At 52.8% G+C, this 15775-nt stretch overlaps 5 protein-coding genes across 5 annotated transcripts; 2 read left to right on the forward strand and 3 right to left on the reverse strand.

Moving 5' to 3' along the window:
- Positions 1-1346: 1346 nt before the first annotated feature.
- BET2 (Rab geranylgeranyltransferase) lies at positions 1347-4937 on the reverse strand. The gene is made up of 3 exons (XM_062885068.1): positions 3144-4937; positions 1881-3077; positions 1347-1812 (listed from the first exon to the last, which is right to left on the reverse strand). Exons 1-2 carry the CDS (start codon positions 3508-3510, stop codon positions 2458-2460), a joined length of 987 nt encoding a protein of 328 aa, XP_062748000.1. The 5' UTR covers positions 3511-4937; the 3' UTR covers positions 1347-1812; positions 1881-2457.
- Positions 4446-9018, forward strand: QC762_106700 (uncharacterized protein). Its single transcript, XM_062885069.1, has 3 exons — positions 4446-6795; positions 6963-7754; positions 7829-9018. Exons 1-3 carry the CDS (start codon positions 6117-6119, stop codon positions 8578-8580), a joined length of 2223 nt encoding a protein of 740 aa, XP_062748001.1. The 5' UTR covers positions 4446-6116; the 3' UTR covers positions 8581-9018.
- A 671-nt stretch (positions 9019-9689) lies between these two features.
- On the reverse strand, positions 9690-10289 carry RRS1 (Rhodanese-related sulfurtransferase; the record flags this gene model as incomplete). The annotated part of the gene is made up of 1 exon (XM_062885070.1): positions 9690-10289. One exon carries the CDS (start codon positions 10287-10289, stop codon positions 9690-9692), a length of 600 nt encoding a protein of 199 aa, XP_062748002.1.
- A 206-nt stretch (positions 10290-10495) lies between these two features.
- On the forward strand, positions 10496-12324 carry QC762_106720 (uncharacterized protein). Its single transcript, XM_062885071.1, has 2 exons — positions 10496-11449; positions 11509-12324. Exons 1-2 carry the CDS (start codon positions 10813-10815, stop codon positions 12318-12320), a joined length of 1449 nt encoding a protein of 482 aa, XP_062748003.1. The 5' UTR covers positions 10496-10812; the 3' UTR covers positions 12321-12324.
- Positions 12325-12532: 208 nt separating this feature from the next.
- Positions 12533-15695, reverse strand: MCM7 (DNA replication licensing factor MCM7). Its single transcript, XM_062885072.1, has 4 exons — positions 15345-15695; positions 14985-15247; positions 12848-14920; positions 12533-12785 (listed from the first exon to the last, which is right to left on the reverse strand). The coding sequence occupies exons 1-4, from the start codon at positions 15391-15393 to the stop codon at positions 12708-12710; spliced, it is 2463 nt and encodes an 820-aa protein (XP_062748004.1). The 5' UTR covers positions 15394-15695; the 3' UTR covers positions 12533-12707.
- Positions 15696-15775: the final 80 nt, after the last annotated feature.

The raw sequence follows: 15775 nt of genomic DNA on the forward strand, positions 1-15775 counted from the left end.
TAATCTAGGTTTCAAGTCATCTATCTGACTGGTACACTGTGGTGTATTAGGTATTATGTGGAGAGAGTGTAAATTGGTTTTCTATGTGTTCCATACGTGTTCCGAAATTTTGGGTTGGTTGCCCTCGGGTGGCAGATTTCAGGGGTAAAAACAAAGTGGGCTGCTGCCAGAGCAACACTGTTCTTGGCAGAGCAACGTCGAGCCTGGTAGGTAATTTACTCTGCTCCTGCCTTTGCTTTTCTGTGCTTTATTTTCCCTTGACATGCCCCCGCATAACAAGAAGATGAAAACTTTGGGCAGTTCACAATGGCCGTTTTGTCGTGGTGGAAGATTTTGTTCGAGATCAAAGTCAGCTTAAATGGTGAGTCTGATCCCGATCTCTGTTCCTTACGGAGTACCTCGAAGCACAGGAGATGGATGGATGATCTTGTAGCATAAAAGTCCCTCGTCGCATACCTTTATGTTTGAAATCCTGCCTTATAGATGGACGGCACTACAGTGAACATTGCCCATTTCATCCATGCCCCAAAGCTAGTTACTTCAGGAGAGTCGAGTCCGTGGGTCCCTCAAAATTGCTCCAGGCGTTCATTCACTTCAAAATCCATCTTGGGCACCACCGAGCCCGCTAGTTGGGTCATGACCTCCGCGGCGCGCTCTGCGGCAAGATTTCCCCAGCGTGGGAGCACGTCCACATGGCGAGTTCATCTTCTCAGCCCCGTATCTCACCATGAACAGGCAGGCCATGGTTTACCAGACCTTTCCTACTTGAAGGCCACCACCAAGAATACAAGCATCCTTCGTCTTTTCAGCACGAGCAAGCCCATTGCTAGAAGGTATTCATCGCCGCGGCTACAACAACACCACATGCGTTCCATCGCCATGGCTACAGCTATACCATATCCGCTCCCTTGGCTTCAGCACGACGAGACCGTCCACCATGTTCAGGGCAGTGAGTGGAAGTGCATCAGCCGCGCTCTTCTCCCCATGACTCAAACAAGTCGCTGAAGGAAACCTATTCCTCGATGCGAACACCGAAGCTACCCCGCGCCCTCGCATGCGAGGGCACGACGTTTTATATTATCGCCGATATCTTTTCCTTCTGGTTGCGGGTGTAGCGGGACTTGCTCTTTTGCATCGACGACACATGTCTCTCCAGCGATTTCACAATTGCGATGAAAGATGCTGTCTAATATAAGATAGGAGAAGAGATGTATGAAGAGCAGGTCGTCACTCATCCTGACTTGTAGTAATAGTAATGATTTGCTAACAACATACCTAGTGATATGCTAGAGCTTACTTCCCGGAAAGAATTGCAAGCAGTACTCATATTTGAGAGAAGAGACTGCACATCAAACGAAGCTCTGTAATATGGTCTACACCTGTAAGCAAAATTGAGACGAAAGACATCATACAAAACTTCAGCTTTCCATCTCAAGTTAACTCTTCACCCTATCCAGCTTGGGAGCACCATCGTCTGCCAGTCGCAAGCGAGCGAACGCAAGTGCTGAAAGGTGATGAAATGCTCGGGGGAAATTATTAAGAGCAACTTCATAGGTGAGCGAGTGAAAGCAAGAGTGGTAATGGGAAGAAAGATTTGGGAGTAGTTAGCGATGTCGAGGTCGACGATCTGTTGCTTTCCGGCCGGCGTGAAGCGCACCTCACCCAGCAACTTCCACAACAAATGACCCAGCGTATGTCTCCACAAGTACCACACCAGATATCCCACATGTATCTCAATCCCAGAAGGTGCCTTAGCAAGCGGTCCAAAAACAATCCATCTTTGCTCCCACCTAGGCAAAGAAGCAACAAGGTCTGGTGGAGATGGAAGAACTGTCAGTCACAATGTGTTTTGGTATTGAAGGAAAGATGCCCACACGAACTAGGATTGAAGAAAGGCTGTCTGGTTGCTGAGATCGGGGGAAAGGTTGGCTTCTGGTCCAAAAAGTAGACCAAAATAAAGAAGAGATGCGTTGAATAGTCAGGCAGATATGTGCACTTGTAGAAACCAGCTCAGCATGGTTTGGAGATCTGAACGATGATCCTTGTCTGAACTTGAAATTTGATGAGGTTTGACGGCCATAAAAACAAGCGTTATAATTGTTGTTGATAGCTGGGACGAAACGCCCAGGTACTATCGAGAAGCGTGTGATCAGGATGAAGCAAGTAGACAAGATGCTGAGGGGCTGGCCAGCCGGGGAGAGATCGATCCCTCCTGTCGACAAGTCAACATTTCTGGCCATGTCAGTACTGTCCCACGTTGTCTGTATGGGGGTCAACAGCAACAAAAGAGAGGCGAACTTTGTTAATTTTCTCTTGCCTTGTGTCCTGTCCAACATGAAAGAGGTCGGCAGGTTATTAGATTGCAAGAGGTGAATCAAGCAAACACGGGCATCTTAAAAGAATCATGAAACAGAGCGCCTGCTTGCATTATGTAAAAGTATAACTGAGGAAGGCAGCTCATGGACCGAAGATTCTTGTGATGGTCGATTTGGGCAAGCAGTAGACCTCGTCGACAAGCTCCAGGCCGGGGTAGTCCAACAGGCTTAGCCCGGTGATGCCGAACAGCGTATGCCACACATCCACCATGTCACCTGGTCGGTCCGAGATACCGCCCTTCTCAGTGTCTTGACATTGAAGGATGAAGTTGATGAGCCTGTCCCGATCGATCCAGTGTGTCTTGCCAATCATTTCCAGACTGCTCAGGACCCACCAGCTGTAGCAGACATCCTCCTTCTTCTCTGGTCGACCGTTCAGACCACCGTTGGCGAGCTGTCTTTCACTCAGCCACTTTCCTAATCGCTCCTTATCGATAAGATCCTGTCTCTTGGCGATCGTTAAGCTGGCCACACACGTGAATATTTGCCCTGAGTGGGACTCAGCACCGGGACTGACACCGTAACCTCCGTCAAAGTTGGCACATGCCGCCACATAGTCAACGGCTTTGTCGACATCAATCAAGTCCATGAGACCAAGAAGCGACAAGGCGTTGAAAGCACCGTACAGAAACCGAGTATCTTCTTCACCCCACTCGTCACCAGCAAACGTTCCAGTCTGCCGGTTCTGAAGGTTGGCAATGTCTGGGTCGACGGGTTAGTATCTTCACATAGGATATTGTTTTCCGAATGGTGCGGTTAACGACGCACATTTCCCTACAAGCACCTTCCCCTTCCCTCGAGTCTCCAGCTCGTCAAAGGCATCTACCATGGCGAGGATCTGCACAGCGCTAACGGTAGAGAGCATGTGTGCATCGTGACCGGGAGCGGCACCGAAGCCTCCGTCTTCGTGTTGGCATGATAGTACAAAGTCGATGGTCTCAGAGCGTGGAAGGCCTTCGGGTACGCCGAGAAGGTGTAAGGCAGTCAAACCCCAATACACACCGTTGAGTCGCAGGTGTTCTGTTAGCCAGTAGTCATACTCGTCTTGTCTCGTATTGAGGCTTTGTATATATTTGACATGAGCAGAAGTGGCGAGCTCCAGCTCTTCTGGGAGTTGTTGAAAATCATCCGTCATGGTGAGGTGGTCGGTTTTATGAGTCCGTAGAATTAGCTGTGAGTGTTGTCGAATCCCAAGCCAACAAAGGAATGACGTTAGACCTCAGGCCCCTGTTGAAGATCTTATGTAATCAGCATGGTAAGGTAAGTGGACCAGGCACACCACCCCACTCATCTCAAGGTCTAGGCAGCTGGTTTCAACGCCAGCTGGCAGATATTGGCCAGGACATCACACAGGTTGCTGACACCTCAGCTATGTAAATATTCCAGCTTCACAGCACGGACCAGAAGCTGCCGAATAACATAAACGGCGTTTTGTTGAGGGATACTCGGATTATCCTGATGCGTCGATTTGTTCGTGTTCTGATTGGCCTCATTTTCGATATATAGTGTTCCGTTCGCTTGTTCGGCGCTTCGTTACCGCCGCCGTCTAATCACGATACGAGAAAGCAAGCTGCTCCACAACAAGAGCAGGGCGCCTTGTGCGAACAAGTCTGAATCTCCAGCGAATCGAGCTTGAAAACAAGCCTCGAGGGCCGTGACGCCACCTCATATGCATGCAGTCTGCGAGGTGACCATCCCGTACCAGGCAACAAGTCTGGATCGGATCAGTTTGGATGTAACTCGGATACTATAGGAGTCCATTGGGTGTTGTCAAAGATCAACTCATCGAGAAGGCAGCACTGCGTCTTGGATACCCAGCTACCCAGTTTTGGGGCCCGAATTCGTGGCTTGAGCCTCTCAAACCAAAGGGCATCCATTGTAGTATATACTGGTGAAGCACTGTGAAGCACTGAAGCCAGGAGGAGTAGAAGACGCTCAGACCAACTGGCAGATGGCCCATAGAAAAAGTGCCGAGTTTCAGAATTGGCTTTTTGTGTACCTGAAGCTAACCATATCAGGTTTGGTGTTGACAGCGGCCCCTCCTTTTCGATATGGCTTGGTTGGAGATGCGGAAGATGAGGATACAACAGATTCACGACTAGAGGTTCCTTCCAGCCTGGAGATGCGGGATTGATGAGGTCTCTATATGTCTCCTGCAAGGAATCACCTGTCTCGTGATTCACAACACAGACTAGATAATATCAAGGCCCCCCGAGACATGCGCATCGTGCTAATAATGGTTTCATGGATTTGGGTTCGAAGGGCAGCGACCGCTTGCGTGTGGCACCGAGACGTCGGGCATCTCGGCCTATCCCTTTCTTTCTTCTTCGAGCACGAGAGAGCCATGTGTGCCCAAGGCGCCCAGTACGTGCCGGTTTTCATCAGCCGAAGAGAACAAAGACTGGCAATGGGCTCGAGAGTCGTTTTCCAGCGGATCAAAGAGTGGGGAGATAAGTGCTCAGAGCGGCACCCAGCCAGTGGTTGATGACCCCTCACTAGGCTGAGAGGGAGGTGCGAATGGAGCCCAGATGCTTGGTGTGTTTAAGCACAAACGACCTTCGCTCTTGGTCCTCCTCCGCCTTGCCTCTCCCAACCAGTTCCAAACATCGCTGGCTGCTCAATAGACAACAGCAATATATTACTGACAACCTGCCGCCCTCCTAGCGACACGACACCTTTGATCATCAGTCTCCATTCGTCTCCAAACCTAATGCTGAATACCCCGGCGTCTATTCTACGGAACTTCCCAATTCGACCCTTTGCCCTGACGGAGCTTCAGACAAAGCAGCACCCCTGACACCGCTCAGCGGCAGCGCATCGCATCATCGTGTGTCTGCAGCGCGGGCCAGCAGAGTGCTCTTGAGATAATCCCCGTTTCAGATTCCGGGCCACTTGGAACCTTGACGACACTCACCTTACTCATTTGGCCGGTTATCGACATTTTGGATACCAATACCAGAATACCTCTCCCATAATAGCTGGGCGTCAGATTTCATCGAAGCTGTTGTAACAGTGGTTGCATCCTGGTCGGCCCTGAAATCTGCAGGAACGGGCCTCGAAACGGGTGCATCTCTTCTCCGGGTCCAGCCTCTATTATCGTTCTTTCTCACCCATCCCATTTCCACAATATCAGTCGAAAACGGTGTTGCAGAAACACCCACAAAATTGAGTCGTCCGACAAGGCACAACCCGAGCGCTCGGTTTCGACTTGCGGGCATCCCTGGTACGAAGTTAGGGTCAACGGGGTGAAGGTTACCTATGCCGCATGCGCTTGTCTTGGAGTAGGTGCGCAGCCCTTGGAACATCGACCTGACATTTTCAACTCCTGGCCTGCGGCTCTTCCCATAACCCAGGGCCCTTTCCTTTCCGGACTCCGTGCCTCCTTGGGGGAGGGTGCTCACTTGCCGCAGCCTGCAATCTGCCTATTTTCCGCCTCTTTCGAGGCCTGGTACTGTAAGTTTCGGCCCAGCACCCGCTACTGTACCGTTGGGCTGCTTGGCTGGCGCGTTGCTCGCAAGACCACGCTGCACTGCACTGCTTGTTGCTGCAACAGCTGCGACAAGTCGGGTGGTCTTCGTGTGCGGCAAAGTGCTCGAGGTGCGAATCAGGAACAACCCAGGGAAAGCAGACGCCTGTTATATCCAGGCCCATCATTATTAGCTCCATCTGAGCGGGTGGCCCGGCGTCTTGCGCAGCCTCTCTCATTTGGCGTTTGACACCTGGCAGCAGTCTGCTGGCAGCATGGGCCGGAGCAAGCCTGTACCGCAGCCGCTTACGCTGCCGCCCAGCGACGACTCTCGTGGTGAAACTGTCCCCAATTCCGCTCGACTGACGACGGCTTCGCCCCGATCCCCGCGCTCCCCTTTCCGCTTCGGCCAAAAAAAGTCTGAGAACGCCGGAGAGCCTCTGCAGCTTGCCGACGTCTTGCACCAGCCCGAGAAGCAGAGTCCAATTCACAATCACCAACACGAACACCAGCTTCAGCAGCAACAACAACAACAACAACAACAGCAGCAGCAGCAGCAGCACCAGCCGCGGCCCCAATACAAGCCCTCAGTCCAAGCCCAGGGCCAACCACACGTCAATTCCCCAGGCCAAGCCCCGCTTCCTACTGAGCAACTAGCTGAGAAACGCCCCCTTGACCACACTCTCACCTCCTCGCCGCCATTGCACTCACCTGGAGGCCGGACTGCCGACCCACAGAATCGACTGCCCAACCAACCCCCGCCGCACCTTGGCCACAGAAACCCGCGGCACGACGACGACAAGGCTTCAAAGTCGAGTTTCTTCTTCAACTTTGGAAAGGCGGCCAGGCCGTCGGACCGTCCCTCCACACACCAACACTCAGACTCCCGCGCTGAAACTATGTCAAGAGATTCTGAACATTCCACGCCTTCGAATCAGAGCACTAAGCATTCGGGTATGTCGATCCAAAGTTTATCTTGCTTAGCTTCCACGGCCCACCCTTTTTGACCTACGGCCTGTCCCTCGGCCTAGTGTTTTGTGCGCGCGTAGCAGCCAACTTGACTGTCTCGCCCGGCTTTGTTTCATGGTTTGACTAACACTCTCTGGTGTCCGAAATTGCAGAACCACCCCAGCAGGATTCCTCAGCGCAAAGATCCATTCCCCAGCTGCCGTCCAGATCTCAAGTGTCACTAGCCTCGTCTGCCGATCACGATAGCCAAAACAATTCCGCCAACGCCTCCGGCTCGAAAAAGCACAAACCAAAGCCCTTCAACCTACTGAGCCGAAACAGATCGTTCAAGGACAAGGAAAACAAGGAGACCAAGAGCAGTCCGAGCCCCAGGGAACAGACTCTGGCACCACCAAAAGCCGGCGACTCGGAGAGGCTTGCCCCTCTGAAAACTGCCCCGCTCCAGGCACACGACCGATCGTTCCGCGACATGATGTCCTCGGCGGTCCGCAACCATTCGGCGGAAAGGCCGCAGGCGAGAGAGATTGGCGGAGGAAAGGGAAGGGACCAAGATGGGGGACATCGAGGCTTGCCTTCTTCTCTAAGAGAGGCGGGCGGATCCGCATTTTTCAGTAATCTCAAGAACAGCAAAGCTGCCGGCATTATCAGCACCCGTTTGTTCGGCAAGGACAGCAAAAACGAGCCCCCAGTACCAAGAGAGCCATTGATAGATGACGAGAGTTATGTGCTCAAAGTCATCAACCTGCCTCTCGTGGAGCAGACACGGTTGACCAGGATATCAAAGCGGCTGGAGGATTCGCGAGACAAGACGGAGTTCTGGATGCCCGCCTTCCCATGGAGAGCGATTGACTACCTTAACTATAAAGGAAGTGACGTAGAAGGATTGTACCGGGTACCAGGCAGTGGACCGCAAATCAAGAAGTGGCAAAGGAAGTTCGACGAAGGTATGATGCCAAGACGCCAAGAGATATACTGGAAACTCCCTTTGTGACCATTCTTGCTGACAGTGCGTTTGTAGAACTCGATGTTGATCTGTTTGAGCAGCCAGATCTTTACGACATCAATATTATTGGGTCGATGTTGAAGGCTTGGTTACGAGAGTTACCTGACGAGCTGTTTCCCAAATCAGCCCAAGACAGGATCGCCAGAGAATGCGCAGGCGCAGAGACGGTCCCCCAGCTGCTCATCGACGAACTCTCGAACCTTTCGCCTTTCAACTACTACCTCTTGTTTGCCATCACGTGCCATCTCAGTCTGTTGCTTGCCCACTCCGACAAGAACAAGATGGATTTCCGCAATCTCTGCATTTGCTTCCAGCCCTGCATGAAGATTGATGCCTTTTGCTTCAAGTTCTTGGTGTGCGACTGGCGCGAGTGCTGGAAGGGCTGCAAGAACGAGGCCAAGTACATCGAGGAGGAGTATGCGCTCTTTGATCAGCCACCACCCATGCGAGCTATCGGCGAGGCGAGGAGGAACGGAGCTCCCCTGAATGAGGAACACAAGCCAGAACCCCACAGGCCAGAGCCCCGGAATATTTCGTCATCAAACAGCAGCAAGAGCTCCATCAGAGGCGCCGCCGACAACCAACAGCCGCAGCAAAAGCAATCACGACCAAAGAAGAAGGCGCTGCCGGAGAGTGAGAGCATTGATACAGGCTCCACAATCTCGACAACACTGACCATCAACAGTGACGTAGAGACACCACCAAGGCGATCAGGAGAGTTGCGTCCCCTCTCGCCTATCAAGCCGCTCTCGCCTCTGAACTTTTAGGTGGACGCTGTACAAAAGCCGCAAACTAGATTCTCATGTCGATGGAGATTCGATATTCCTATTCTCATCGTCGAACGATCGTCACGCCCGTCCACGACTCTTTTCTTTACCCGTACCGCAGTGCGTATTTACCGGAACCACATCGTACCTACCTATTTCATTATCAACCCATCTAGCTTTTGGCAACCATGAGAGAGGTTGCCAATTTTGCTTCGTTCGACCTTGATCAAATGGTCGATATCAAAACGTTGTCCACTACACGAAGAGGACAATTACACACACACGGGGATACTGGAGATCGCAACACCTGAATTTTGCTTTGTCGTTTTTTTTTCCAAGTCAGAGGGGGTTTTAGCATGCGGGCCGTTCTTGTTTTGTTGCTTTGCGTTGATTTATCTGCCTTTGCTTTTCGTTTCAGTTTGGAATACCCCGTCCGGCCTCGTTTTCTTTTATTTTTGTGTTGAAATACCACCACGCGCAAGGCGTGGGAAAGGGTATTGAAGTTTTCTTTTAATCACGAAATTGATTCACTTCTCGCTAGTTGTGGTGTAGTAGTGGCTGAGAGGGGGGCTGTTGTTTATAAGTGCTGAAGAGAAAAGTGTTTCCGGCCAGGCTACTCCGGGTGGGAGGTGGATTAAAAAGATGACAAGCATCTTTTGTTCATGAGCGGCCTTGGTCTAAAACACTTTGTGTATGTGGGGGATGAGAAAGGGGAAGGGGGCATTCAAAAGCAGCAGGGGCAAGTGTACGATATTGACTTTTTTTTGGTTTCTGGGAGGCAGGTACTTATTTGGCTGGAGATTGGGTGGTCAAGAAAAGAGGGAGGGATTGTGGTTGGGGTTGTGTGTGTGTGAATAATGAAAAATACAGGATTGGATTGTCCAGGGACAGATCACGCTATTCTGTTTGCTTTGAAGAGATGTGAACAACCATTGCTTATTGCATGACAAGAATCGTTTTATTTCCCCTTGTCCTCCACCAGAGAGTGTTGTCAAGTCCACCCCAAACCCATCAACGCCAAAGAAGCAAAGATAACAACTGAATCCCCAGGAAATCTGATTTCTCCCAAACGCCCATTGATACCATGTGCCAACACCATTAACAGTTTTTTACTTCCTCTGCCCAGCGTGCCTCTCATTCCTCCTCATCCTCCTCTCATTCCTCTTGATATTCTCCCTAATCTCCCTCCTCTTGTCACCCCTGATACTCGTCCCCTCCTTCCTCTCCAGCTCCTTCTTGGAGTTGTGCTTAATCTCGATGATCGCCTCGTCCTGACCGGCCTTGTTGGCGCCCTTGTAACCCCACTTGCGCTCGTGCTCGCCAGTCTCGGGGTTGAGCTGCAGGTTGCGGCGCTGCTCGCGAGTCTTGGGCTTGATGCCGCGGCGTTTGGCAAAGGCGGCCCATTTAGTCTCTGGCTTGGGGGTGGGGACGGGCTTCTCGCGGGGGAGGGGGGTGACGGGGCCGGGGAGGGAGAGGAGGACGCCGGCGGGGGTGGAGGATATGGGGAGGGTGGTGAGGAGTTGGTTGATTAGGGATTGGGTGCCGTCTCTGGCGATGTCGTAGAGGGAGGACTCAAGGGAGGGGCCGGTGCTGGCGGGGAGGGAGAGGGGGTTGGGGTCGTTGGCTAGGAGGAGGCCGAGGTCGAAGGTGTAAGGGGTGGGCTTGGAGACTGTGACGGGGAGTTTGGGGGGTTTGGTATCGGCGGACATGGTGATGGTCTTGTGAGATTAAACCAGGAAAGTTGTGGTTTTGGTTTGGTTGAGAAGGGGGTTAGAGGTCGAATTGATGGTGTTAGCCGACAGAGATTGGTGTTGCGATGTCCGGCGCAAAAGTGAAGCTTGACTTGTTGCGATGCGATTAGAGTTGAATGGCAAGCAAAGAAACTGGAGGCGCTTCTGAAAATTTGGGCGGTCAAAAGCTGCAGAAACCCAACAGCTTGGAGATTGCGGGGCAGAAATGTAGAAGAACCCCGGCTTGATTGGCGTCGCTTTCCAAGCTTCGACCGAACGGCTGCTTGGCTTTGAACTGCCAATAAGTGGTCTGTGCTTCAAGAACCTCACAGCCGTCCGATTTTGAGTTCAGAGATTTTGGAGGCTGCTCGACAAGCGGGACCAGCTTCCGGGCCGTAAAGTGCAATTGGCGACGCCGACGACCCCTGACACCGGCCCCCTACGATGCGATAGAGCGCCCTGCTACCGATAGACAGAAATTCACAAAATAAACCCCGCAAAAATGTCGGCAAGCAACTGCCTGAGATGCCTTGGCCGGCCATCAGTGGCAGGAGCCTCGAGAGGTGTTGTTGTGCCCGTCTTTGCGCCCAGAACGGCGGCTCCCTTCTCGACGACTGCTGTCCAGAATGCTCTGCCGGCGAAGCCAAAGAGCGCCGAGCACCAGGACCGGTCGGTGAGGGTGTACCGTGCGGGCAGGAAGATGACGATCAAGAAGAAGAACACCCAGGACAGGGGCAAGCCCCCTCTCCCAGGCGAGCGCAAGGCCTTCCGCAAGAAGATTGTCCTCAGCAACGACAACGCCTTTCCCGTACCGTGGGTGACAGAAATGGAGGCAAGCAGCTTGTCGAACGAGAACAAGGTCGGCAGCATTGTGTCACTTCCCCCTGCGCTGCAGGATCAACTGCGCGCCACTGAGGCTTTCCAGCCTACACAGACTTGGGGCTTGTTCAGAAAGCCCTCGACATTAATCCGGAAGGAGACGGTCGAGTTGACGGGCAAGATGGAGAAGGCGGTTGAGAACAAGCAGACGGCTCGTATTGTCCTCGCGGGTGAGAAGATCTCGGGCAAGAGCACCATGCTCCTCCAGGCTCAGTCACACGCCTACCTCAACAACTGGATTGTGATTCACTTCCCAGATGGTATTTCCCCCTTTTTCACTCCCCCTTTTTGTAACCCCCCAACTAACACGCTTCCCCAGCCCAAGAACTCACCAACGGCTCAACCGAATACGCCCCCATCCCCAACACCGAAAACCCAACCCTCTACATGCAGCAAAACTACTGCCTCAAGCTCCTCCAATCCATCAAAAAGGCCAACGAGAAGATCCTCGCCAAGCTGCTCTCCGTCTCCAACCACAACGAGCTCCCCCAAAACATCACCGTCAACCAGCCCCTCCTGTCCCTGATCAACGCCGCCAAAGAAGCCGAGGGCGCCTGGTCCGTCTTCCAGGCCCTCTGGTCCGAACTCAACGCCCAGGGCGTCAACCGGCCCCCCATCCTCCTCAGCATGGACAACCTCCCCCACATCATGAAGATGTCCGAGTACCGCTCTGCCTCGTTTGACAAGATTCACTCTCACGACTTGTCTCTGGTCAGGCTCTTCACCGAGGCCCTGGCGGGCAACACCCGCTTCCCGTCCGGTGGTGCCGTCATCGCCGCGACAAACAGAAACAACGGGCCGCGGATTCCGAGCATGGAGTTGGCGCTGAAGCAGAGGTTGGCGGAGCAGATCAAGGCTGTTGAGGGTGAGGAGGCGCCCGAGCCGCCGGTGAGGGATCCTTATTTCAAGGGGTATGATGATAGAGTGGAGAAGGTGCTCAAGACGGTGGAGGTGATGGAGGTGAACAAGATTGGGAAGAGGGAGGCGAGGAGTTTGATGGAGTATTGGGCTGCTAGCGGGTTGTTGAGGACGACAGTGGATGAGCAGGTTGTGAGTGAGAAGTGGACGTTGGGTGGGTGCGGTGTTCTGGGCGAGATGGAGAGGGCGGCGTTGTTGACGATGAAGATTTAGGGATGATTGGGGGTTCGAAAAATTGGGGGGGTGGGGAATAAAATGTATATTTGTGTATCATCAGGGATAGATAGTATGGGCCTCATGATGAAAAATTGTATTGTAGAGTTTTTGAATGCTGTTTACGTTGGAAATGATATCTATTCCCAAAGAATTGTCGGCTTTTGATGCTGGATAAGTTGGCATGGCTTATTTGAGGGGCGTCAGAAGGGCACAGGTAGAATATTTTCCCATGTTTTTTGTTTCGGCTCATCCTACAAACACTATACGGACAAAGCTAATGGTAAAATCTCTGGTATCCGTTTCCCAAACCCATCAAACCCAAACTAGTAGACAAGACATAAAACGCCACAAACGCAGTCAAAATCTCACCACTTCCAAAGACTCTCACAGCTCCTGGCTACCTGCCCTATCATCTGCCACAATAAACACCAACCTCGACCCATTGCCAGTTGTTTGCCAGATCTATTCATTCTCTTGTTAGCATAGTGTCTCAAATCAAGGTCAGTCGGGGTATCAAAACTCACGTTCAAATCTGTATACTCCTCCAAAGCAGTCATCCACTGGTTCTCCGTGAAACCCTTCGCAATCACTCTCTCCTTCACCTTCCTCAAGTTCAGCTCCACACCAAACTCGTTCTCGTTATCCTCATCATCCTCCATCTCATCCGCCCGGCAAGCGCCACTGTCCGCAAGACCCTTGACAAGATTGAAGATCTTGCTGCTGGCGTTGAGGCCCCTTCTGCCGGTCCGGTTCCCATCGTCCATAGCGAGGGACTCCTTCGAGGCTTCGATCAAACGCAGCGCTTCATCTACATCTTCTTGCTTAACCGTGTTGCTGAACTGGAGACGGGCGAGAGCCTGCGCAAGACGGACGATGCCGAGAAGAGTACGGGGGGTGGTATGCCCAAAATTTTGAGACTTCTTCTCGTTGCGCTTGTGCTGGTTGCGGAGGCGGACGTAGGTCTTGACCATGTAGTCGGCGACGTTCGGAGGGAGGACAGGGCGGTAGGTGCGGGCCTTGGCAACATAGGCACGGACTTCGGCTGGGCTGAAGACGAAGCCGTCCGAGGTGTCGATGTCGGGGTGCTTGTTGTGCATGTGGACGTAGGCGACATGCTTGGCGAGTTGGGCGTCAGTTTCTCTTGTTGGGGTGTCGAGCAACAGGAACATGACGTCGAAACGGGAGAGGAGGGCGGCGGGGAGGTTAATGTTTTCGACGGCGGTGAGACGGGTGTTGTAACGGCCATAGAGAGGGTTGGCGGCGGCCAGAATTGACGTGCGGGCATTGAGAGAGGTGGAAATACCGGCCTTGGAGATGGAAATCGTCTGCTGCTCCATGACTTCGTGGATGGCAGTACGGTCGTTGTCGTCCATTTTGTCAAACTCATCGATACAGCAGATACCATTATCAGCAAGGACAAGGGCACCACCTTCGAGGACCATCTCATCTGTTACAGGGTCGCGCATGACGGCAGCAGTGAGACCGACACCGGATGAACCACGACCAGAGGTGTAAACACCGCGAGGAGCCACCTTCGAAATGTACTTCAACAACTGGGATTTGGCCACACCTGGGTCACCCATGAGGCAGATATTGATATCACCACGGATACGCATACCGTCACCAACCTCCTTGGTAACGCCACCCACAAGCAGCAACAGGAGTGCCTTCTTGACGTCGAGGTGACCGAAGATTTCAGGGGCGATGGACTTGGCAAGGTACTCATACTGGTTACCGGACTGAAAGGACTTGGCGATTCTCCTTTCCATCAAGGGATCGATCTGCATATCCTCGTAGGCCTTCTTGTGCTGAATGACATCGTGTGCCTCGAGGTAAGTGTCGGTCAAGAGACCAGCGCGCATGGCCTGGAAACCGGTGTAAGGTGTTGGGAGGAAAATGCCGGAAATATCAACAGTATCACCAGGGTGCACCTTCCGCACAAGAGTGCCATAGCAAAGTACGGTAAGTGTCCTGGGAATCTGACCAATGGGCACCTGCTCGGCAAGTTCCTGAATCTTAACCTCCTGGAAGGGCAGGAACTTGGAAGCTCTTGATGATGGGTACAGCTGACCCTTGGCCTGATTTTCCTTACAATCCTTCGACGGGCACAGTGTGAGGGGACCGTACTGCTTATCGGACACGGGCTGGAAAATTTCGCAACCGCAGCGATCGCAAGTATAGGCGCTGACCTGCACAATAGGCTTGACGTCTGATACTCTGGTGGCGATGCCGCGGATGGTGATGAGATGTCCGAGGTGGTCGCCACGGACTTGTCTGACAGAGAGTGCCTTCAGGGGCTCGCCCGACATGGCGGTTCTGGGCTTGAAGACAAGGGTGTATCGGCGGGTGAGTTGCGCAGGGTATTGCTCGTTCAGCATAGCTGGGTCAGCAGTTCTCTCAGCGGCCTCAACCAGATCCGCGTTGCGCTGGGCCCGGTTGGCCATTAATACGTCGAGCACATCGTCCTTGAAAGTAAGTCCCTGAGTTGGTTGTGGCATCAACTTGTCGATGGCCCTCGAAAGAATCTCGACATAGTGCTTTGTGTTCTTCTCGATCGACTCAACGAGCTTGAGCTCCAGGCCCAAGTCCTCTTCAAACTGCATCATGGGTCATTAGAAAATGTTCATGTCGAAAAGGGGCCGTAATAGGAGCAGAACACACCGTATGGATGTCATCCAGCTCGATTGCCACCTCGTTTGTCTTTCTGTCAGCCAGTTCTTGGAGCATCAGCTTGTATTTGTGTACAGGCTCCTTGGTTCCTCTCCTTTGCTGGCGGCGCCGTTGCTGTCCCGCCTCGTCATCCTCATCCATAAAATCATAATCATCGCTCAGGTCGTCCTCGTTAATTGTGATGTTTCCCAGCGCAGTGGTGATGGTCTCCTGCGGCGACGTCTTGAAATCGGTAAGGAAATGCTCAAAGGCCTCTGCTCCACCGTCAGCACACTGTTGATATTTTACCGCCTTTGTTTTGTTTTGTTTTGTTTTCCAAATTTTCTTCAAGGATGGTTGGGCCGCGCTCACCTTGCTGTTCGCCGTACTCGACGGGCGCTTTCATGTTAAAGAGAGCCATGGTTGCGACGTTTGTTTACTTGCGCCCGGGATGCGCTGGGTCGCAGTGTTGATGTGGTTGTTGGGACGGGGATGGGAGCGTCGGGCTTTCAGTTGAAGATGATCAAGAAAACACCTGCTGCTGGCGCTAGGATGATGCGGGATGGAGGCCGGGCACTGCCAATCCAATGCCCCTGTCAATGTTCCTGACAGGGGGCACGCGCTGGAACGCGGTCAGGCACGGAGCGAGACGTGTCGTGGGCCAAGAGGCAATTAAAAGTGTTCCACGTTTAGGTTCTCAGCTGTGGAGGGGCACTGTCGGACGGGTGCCAGCTGGGAGAGCCCAAGAAGGACCGGTGACCTTGATGGTCGGAGCTTGCCTCGGCACATGCCACCCGCTGATT

This window comes from Podospora pseudocomata (assembly GCF_035222375.1).
Source record: "Podospora pseudocomata strain CBS 415.72m chromosome 1 map unlocalized CBS415.72m_1, whole genome shotgun sequence".
Classification (NCBI taxonomy): Eukaryota; Fungi; Ascomycota; class Sordariomycetes; order Sordariales; family Podosporaceae; genus Podospora; species Podospora pseudocomata.

Bases quoted from the DNA above. Each gene is read 5' to 3' on its own strand.
- BET2 (XM_062885068.1), bottom strand. From the start codon at position 3,510: ATGACGGATGATTTTCAACAACTCCCAGAAGAGCTGGAGCTCGCCACT. The intron at 3,078-3,143 runs GTGCGTCGTTAA...CCGTCGACCCAG, and splicing joins GAAGGTGCTTGTAGGGAAAT to ACATTGCCAACCTTCAGAAC.
- MCM7 (XM_062885072.1), bottom strand. From the start codon at position 15,393: ATGGCTCTCTTTAACATGAAAGCGCCCGTCGAGTACGGCGAACAGCAA. The intron at 14,921-14,984 runs GTGTGTTCTGCT...CCCATGATGCAG, and splicing joins AGCTGGATGACATCCATACG to TTTGAAGAGGACTTGGGCCT. The intron at 12,786-12,847 runs GTGAGTTTTGAT...GAGAATGAATAG, and splicing joins AGGAGTATACAGATTTGAAC to ATCTGGCAAACAACTGGCAA.
- QC762_106720 (XM_062885071.1), top strand. From the start codon at position 10,813: ATGTCGGCAAGCAACTGCCTGAGATGCCTTGGCCGGCCATCAGTGGCA. The intron at 11,450-11,508 runs GTATTTCCCCCT...ACGCTTCCCCAG, and splicing joins TGTGATTCACTTCCCAGATG to CCCAAGAACTCACCAACGGC.
- QC762_106700 (XM_062885069.1), top strand. From the start codon at position 6,117: ATGGGCCGGAGCAAGCCTGTACCGCAGCCGCTTACGCTGCCGCCCAGC. The intron at 6,796-6,962 runs GTATGTCGATCC...CCGAAATTGCAG, and splicing joins TCAGAGCACTAAGCATTCGG to AACCACCCCAGCAGGATTCC. The intron at 7,755-7,828 runs GTATGATGCCAA...GTGCGTTTGTAG, and splicing joins GCAAAGGAAGTTCGACGAAG to AACTCGATGTTGATCTGTTT.